The 7,333-nt window shown below is 41.5% G+C and overlaps 1 protein-coding gene across 2 annotated transcripts in view; it reads left to right on the forward strand.

Moving 5' to 3' along the window:
* The first annotated feature begins 6,915 nt into the window (after nucleotides 1–6,915).
* The window catches only part of utp18 (UTP18 small subunit processome component), a 40,771-nt gene continuing 40,353 nt past the window's right edge, over nucleotides 6,916–7,333 (forward strand). Inside the window, exon 1 of one of the 2 annotated variants that reach the window (XM_082186074.1) lies at nucleotides 6,916–7,244. In XM_082186074.1, coding sequence (XP_082042200.1) covers nucleotides 7,020–7,244 — 225 coding nt within the window. In that variant the 5' untranslated portion in view covers nucleotides 6,916–7,019. The remainder of the gene's footprint in view (nucleotides 7,245–7,333) is intronic. The other variant, XM_082186075.1, reaches the window with a different exon arrangement.

The following is a 7,333-nucleotide window of genomic DNA, read 5'->3' on the forward strand; positions in this document are numbered from 1 at the left end:
ACAGAAGAAGCAGAAGAAGAAGCGGCGGAGTAATACCGTAAAGGTGCTGCGGTCTCACAGCACGTCCTATTAAGTCAATGGAGTTGGACAAAAACTACGATAAAACCAGTTGGAATGCATCTTTTTCAGCGATTTTTGAGTGAACATATCAGTGAACACCCCTGACCACTCGGTGAGTTTCACGTCTTTGTAAACGAAAGTTTAATGTGTTTTTAGGACGGAATCTTAAAATAGCGAAATAAACCTAAAATTCTCGGGACAGCAGCATGTGTCCACATTTTAATCTTAACTGTTCTATTTCATCAGATACAATCTGTAAACAGGGCTTTAAGTGTAAAATACCGAACTTGTCCTTTAACACATTATAGTCCTTCACGTCTTTGCGATCTCAAAACTCCAGTTGATAATACCTAGAATATCAACATCGACTGCTGGCGGTAGATCCTTCTCCTATTCAGCACCAAAACCCTGGAACAGTCTTCCTAACATTGTCCGGGAAGCAGACACACTCTGTCAGTTCAAGGCTAGACTAAACACACACATCTCTGGCCTAGCATACACACAACACATGTGTGAGAGTCTAACAGAAGGACGGACTAAACCAGTCAAACATCACCTGAGTTCATAACTCTGAGTTCTGCTCATATTTTATTAGCATTTTCTGAACTATAGCGAATAAACTGATAATGTGAGGAATGTTGCAGGTGTGTGAGTGGATGTTGGTTTGACTATATATCCGACACTGAGTCGAGTCACGCTTATTTATACAGCTTATTATGATTATGATTCAGGCAGGATTACAGGTCAGAGGTCAGACTGGATCAGAACATGCAGAATATTATCCAGTCGATGAGGTTGGGAAGTTAGTAGCGAGGGAAGGGCATAGAAAACAGACTGGAACGCAGACATGTGTCTCGATTCGCCTATACACTACGCCCTAAGAGTGTGAACCCTTTTTGTGAAGAAAAAGTAGACAAGCTTTGGGACAAACTCTCACGTCATACTATTGTGTCTTTAACGGCTGACCTGTCAATCATCTTGACACTGTAAACTGACCTGTCAATCATCTTGTCACAGTTAAAATCCTCCACATTTCATCTAATTTCCTTCTGTCTCGGAGAGAAAAGCAGGATCACGTTGATCTGCTGTCGCGTGTCTTTCATGCGGAGACTCTCCTTATAATGATGCATTTAAAAGTTAGTGGCCAAACGGATCTTTATTAACATCTACAGTGCTATTGCAGATGAAATATAACACGGATAACATTACATAAATATATTTTTATCAGGTTAAACTTTTATTAATCAAACCTTAACCTTCATCTAAACCAGGGGTTTTCAACTGGTTCTGTGCCAGGGACCACCATTCTAACTAACAAGTAATCGGCGACAGCGGCCCACTATTGTGTGTGTAAAGTCAAGTCAAGTCAAGTATATTTATAGCGCTTTTCACAATACAGATTGTATCAAAGCAGCTTCACAGTATCAAATTAAAATAATAGCCTACAACAAGGTTTGTTTCTAGTAGAATTTATTGATTGATAAAATTAAATTAAATATCCCCAAAATATCCCCAACATATAGTGTGTGGATTCCTTTGTCAGATAGCACAGTCAGACGTCGAATTGAGGAAAAGGCTTTTTTTGTTTGTCATGTCATTTTGCTGTGTACTGAACCTATTCACGGCTCCATCAACATTTCATGCCAAATCGCTATATTTCCTTGTTTAAAATGTACTGCAAGATGCAGTTTCTTTCCCAATCGCGATAAGTGCCAAACCTATTTTTAGCCTAAACGCGATACATCCTCTCGACTAATCAGAATTCTCTCTCTCTCTCTCTCTCTCTCTCTCTCTCTCTCTCTCTCTCTCTCACCCTCAAATCACTCGCGCGAACCGCGCGATCGCGCCAGACGCTCAATTTGCCTCATTCGCGCGACCGCGACGCGCTAAACGCCTCATTCGCGCTGCAGGACCTCCAGATGCGCGTAAACGCGTCTTTACATTGACTTGACATGAAAATCACTTGCGCCAGACGCTCTATTCGCGTTTGGTGTGAACGCTACTCACTCACTCACTCACTCACTCACACAAGGTCATGTTGTGATTTGTTTTATGTAAAGCGGACAATGGTTCTACTTTTTATGGGTTCGACACTTTACTGAATGCCAATGTATTTATTAGGCTACTGACTGACTTGCCTTTTTTTTAAGACAAACTTTTTTTTTATGGAAAAAAAAGTGATTTTAATAGTGAAATTACGTAGGCTGGAATGCATGTCACGGACCACATGCAATGCCGCCGCGGACCACCAGGGGGCCGCGGACCACCGGTTGAAAACCCCTGATCCAGTGCCATAGAGAGAGAGAGTTGCGACACTCCCATAGACCTCCGTTGTAAATAATGGCGGCGCTTTTAACCGCCTACTTCCGGGATATGAAGATCGGAATAGTTCCAAACACTGTCATTTGGGCGTTGGACACCATTCACTTACATTGCTGCGCGTCGAGTTGTTCCAGAGTTAAGTTGCCGAAATATCGACCTCTTTTGAATTGTCAACTGTCTATATTGTATCAGAGGCCCTTTGCGATGCTTATACTGGTCTTCATTTGTACATGCACAGCGTAATTATTTATATTTTATGTTGGTTGTTTCAACCAATTTTCAAGCACGTTAGCTAGCGCGACTTCGTCAGCTAAGAGTTCGGTAATGAATCGCTACCACCTTTATAGCAACTTTTATTTAATTTAATTTTTTGGGATATACTAACTTTTCATTATGTTATTATTGTCTTGAGTGAAGCGGCTTGTGAGAACAATGCTGGACCTTTAGGATTGTTATGGCCATCACCAGTCCTGTCTGTTTCATGGATCACCTGCCCCTGGTTTTTGTTTTTCTTGTTCACACACACAAGCACACATTTTTGTTGTCTGTCATTGTTTAATAAAAAATATTTTATTTGAAAACCTTCATTTGTATCAGCCATGCTTAAATTCGTTTTTAATCTGTTATAGTTTTGATAATGTGTATGGCTTAATCTTAAAATAATATTCTTAATCTTAACATGATCATGTTTCACGTTGTGGTCCTGGGGGGTGGCCACTTTCATCAGAAGAAGTGAGCTAGCTTAAGCGAATTCTGAACGGACCGCCACGGCAGACCTCTTTGCGTGATCACAAAGGTAGGCTAATGGCTGAATCAAAATTTATAAGCAAAATCACGGGAATCAATAGCCTAATACAGCCCAGTTGTGCTAAAATAAATATCATGAGACGTCCATCATCAGATGAATGATATGGAAAAGTTAAGTTAGAGCCGCTAAAGCCAGTGCTACTACCCATGCGAACATGAACACTAAGCTTTTCCCTCCAAAAATATAGCTTAAAACTTATCTCCAAATGCAAAACTGACATTAACAAAATGCAATAATGCAATAACAGCTGAAAAAGTACTTGGGTGTGTGTTTTATTTTATATTTACCGTTCAATAATGCAATCGCTGCTGTCTGTCCCATAGAAGAACATGACAGCCAGCGTACGTTTTGGAACTATTGGGGCTTACATGAACCACGTGACAGCCATAGCGGCGACATCAAAGAGTGTCGCAACTCTCTCTCTCTATGGCTCTGCCCTGATCTAAACAAAGAGTATCGAAGCCCAAGAGGCGAAACTCTGTTGTGTTATGGGTAACAGTCTGTAGATTGTCCGCCATTATGGACTGTCCGCCAACAGTCCGCCATTATGGACTGAAAGCTGCTGAAATCGTTAGCGGTAATAGATGGTGGTGTCTGATTAATTACTGAGATCTTATGGCACCACTTCCATTTTAGTAGCCTACTGTTTATAGTTCATGTGTGCACTTGCTAGATTGCACATCTTTTTTGTACCTTTCCGCCTGTAACATTCACAGATTGTTTTTATTCTTGCCATTGAAACGTTCACTGTGTGCACTTTCACTGAAGATGTTGAAAAAACAAGTTGTTAATATTTTTCTGATATTCTATGTAAAAGATTAACTGTCTATAGAAATGTTCATTTATAATTTTATTTATTTATTTATTTTTCCAAATCATATGGTGATGTTCACTCATTTCAAAATCAACATTTGAATAAATATCTTATTACTGTGTGTCTGCCTATATATTATTTCATGAATTTCTGTTATTCATATAACAAGGAAAATGCATAATAGAACATAAATATTGATAGATTAAAGGTTTGCAGTAATTTTATAATTGTATCTTTGCAAACCGTAAGTGGTGGTAGGCTAATGAAGCCGATTCGGTGGGGGACATACCCTTACGAAAAAGTACTATAGGAATCTTATAGTATTTCGGGACAAAATATTATAGTAATCTTATAGGAATACTATAGTAATGTGGGACATTCTATAGAAATACTATAGCAGCTTTAAAATATTACAGAACATCACAGAAGTATGTAACGTTATGGCTCGTTTCCACTGAGCGCTACGGTACGGAACGGTACGCATTTATTTGCGCTTCCACTATCAAAAGTTGTGAATGGTAGGCTACCAAAATAATACCTCTATAATATCCTAGAGCCGCTATAGGCCTAGTATTTCTATAGTATAGTACTTCTATAGTAATATTTTGTCCCAAAATACTATTTTCCTAAGGGTAATTAGGCCATGCATAACCGACACATAGACGTAACATTTTCTGTAATTTAACGTCATTTAACGTCGGTCATCCTCATTGATGTATTTTAAATTGTTTTCATATTTAGATATGACGGGCAGAAAAAATTAAGTTATGTTAAGTTTTTGTTATGTTAAGTTGGTTCAGTGCCATTGACTCCCATTATTTTTCGGCGTTTTCCTTCAGTTTTCAGTCCATAATGGCGGCCGCGCCGTCACGTCATGGGGGCAACTGTTGCCAGACCCTATTGTTCTATTGAGTTTCGCCTCTTTGATCTAAATCTCTCACCGTCGGTCGCGCACATCCGCCATGTTTGTAGTTTTCTGAACACTTTTTACTCGTGTTTGTAGTTCTGAACTGGATCCTCCTCCAAAGCGCAGTGGGTTGTGGGTAATATATCAGCTGTTATAGACCTTTGCTGCGTTCCAGTCCACTTTTAGACACGCACTTGCGAACTTCCCTAAGCACTTCCCCTTGGGGGAATCCCTGCCGCCATTTTGAAGTGCGTTCCACTTCATGAAGTGGACGAGGGAAGTTTATATGGACAGACCCTCGTTCCCTCGATTTTGACCGAGGGAGCGAGTCTGCTTCGAATGTACACTTCAGGCACCTATATGTCCCACAATGCAGTACGATTGTGACGTCACCACATATCTCGTCTAATCACCACCACACAGACAACTCTATGATATATTAATTATAATGTTTTAAATTTAAAACAACCCAAACACACCTATAAACATTTGGATGCTGCATTAAACAAATTATTAAAGGGAAAAAAATTTAAATAATAAATCAACTCCACAGCTGATTCCAAGTGATCAAGGGCTTAGGACGTTCCAATTCAGCCTATTGCAGTTTCCGCCAGTAGTGGGCACTCGCAATGACGTACATCCGAGTGAACGAGACGGAGGGAAGTTAGCGAGTGAAGGGCATGACAATTTTGGACTGGAACGCAGCACGAATGCATCAGAGAAAAGCGCGCAGCTTCTTTGGAATAGTAGGCTTGTTTGAGATGCGCCTCGCCTCGCCTGAAATGTATGCGAGAGTAGGAGCGGCTGCAGTGAGAGGAGGAGTGAAAAAAGCGCAGCCAAGCCGGACAGATCTCTCTTCTCGCAGTGGATCTGACAGCTGTGAGATCAAAGATGGATATCGCGGGATTCGCGGGATTCACGCTCGTGCACAGTGTTGCTAATAAACTGGATGGAATTTAAGTTCTGTTGCTTTTATATGAAAATAAATATAATGAACAAGACACCCAAAGTAGCCTATTATTTAATTCCATTCCAAATACATGTTTATCAGTCTTTTTTCTTTAATACAGACATGTGTTTTTTTTTTTGTTTTTTTTTTAATAAAAAATACATTGCATAATCCATAGAGATCGCACTGTTAGATAGTTTGGGAATATTCACACATACATAAAACATGATATAAGAGTTTTAAAATCAAACATTTTAAAAGAGAACAATACTCTTTTGTTGTTGTTGTTGTTTTTTTTTAAAAAAAAAATATTTTATCTTTATTAAATCATTGCGATACAAGTAGTAGGAACACACAAACAGTCATACATCACGTTGTTCAGCAAGTCGTTTCCCATCATGCTTTTGATCAGCGCAGTCGGTGGAGAGCAACTGCGCTCGACTGCAGAATCCGACAGGTGCGCCTTGCGCTCGCGAGAGATTTTTGACATACGTCAGCATGACATCAGAGCAAGGCGGACCGCACTCGGACACATTTCTAACCGGCATGCATCTCGCGCTGATCACCGGTGATCGATTCTGCGCAGATTTTGCTCATCTCAAACAAGCCTATTGTCTTTGAACTTCCGTGTTTGCGGTCGCTGTATATCTCTATGGCAACGCTGTCGAGGAGTAATTAGCTGGTGAAGTGGATTTACTTATTGTGGAGTTAACGAAAGTTATCATGAGGACTGTGATGTTTAAAGCAAATGACTTAACAAATGTCATTAGACCAGGAAGATTTTAAAACGAGCCGTTCATTCATAAATACGCGAGATCGCTGTGATACAGACCGGGCACTGAGAAGGGGCGGAGCTACATGAGGCACCTCGAAAATCCACCGGGAATAGTAGATCATCCGGGGACTTCTGGCACACTCTCTTCAACACACTATGCTTGGGACACACTTATTTTAATCTCACACACTGTTTAGGATGGATAGTGTGAACACTGAGACGCAGGGCAGGATTTCATGGTGACTTTACCAGCTCCTGTCCAGCGGGTGGCGCTGTTACTCTCTCCCTCGCTCCCTGTCTCTCACCGGAAGCGCATCGCACATGTCGCGTCCTCGAGGTCCTCTGTATTCCAGCACTGACTGAAGGAGTGTATTAACGCGTGTCATGATGGATTCGCCAGCGCCTGTCTTTAGGAAGCGGGCGAAGAGGCCGCTGAGCGTCGCGAGCGCGTCGGAGGAGCGCGGTAAACAGCAGAGGCACGCGGAGCTGTGCGCGACGCTCGGCGGGGAGGACGCGTCCGTCAGGCGCCTGGAGGAGCTCGTGTTCGGCGCGGAGGAGCGGCTCGCGGACACACTCGCGCAGGTACAACAACAACACACACTTCATCAGGTAACCACACACACACACACACACACACACACACACACACACACACACACACACACACACACACACACTCTTCATCAGGTACAACAATA

This window comes from Leuciscus leuciscus, assembly GCF_965113295.1.
Source record: "Leuciscus leuciscus genome assembly, chromosome: 12".
NCBI classification, from domain to species: Eukaryota; Metazoa; Chordata; class Actinopteri; order Cypriniformes; family Leuciscidae; genus Leuciscus; species Leuciscus leuciscus.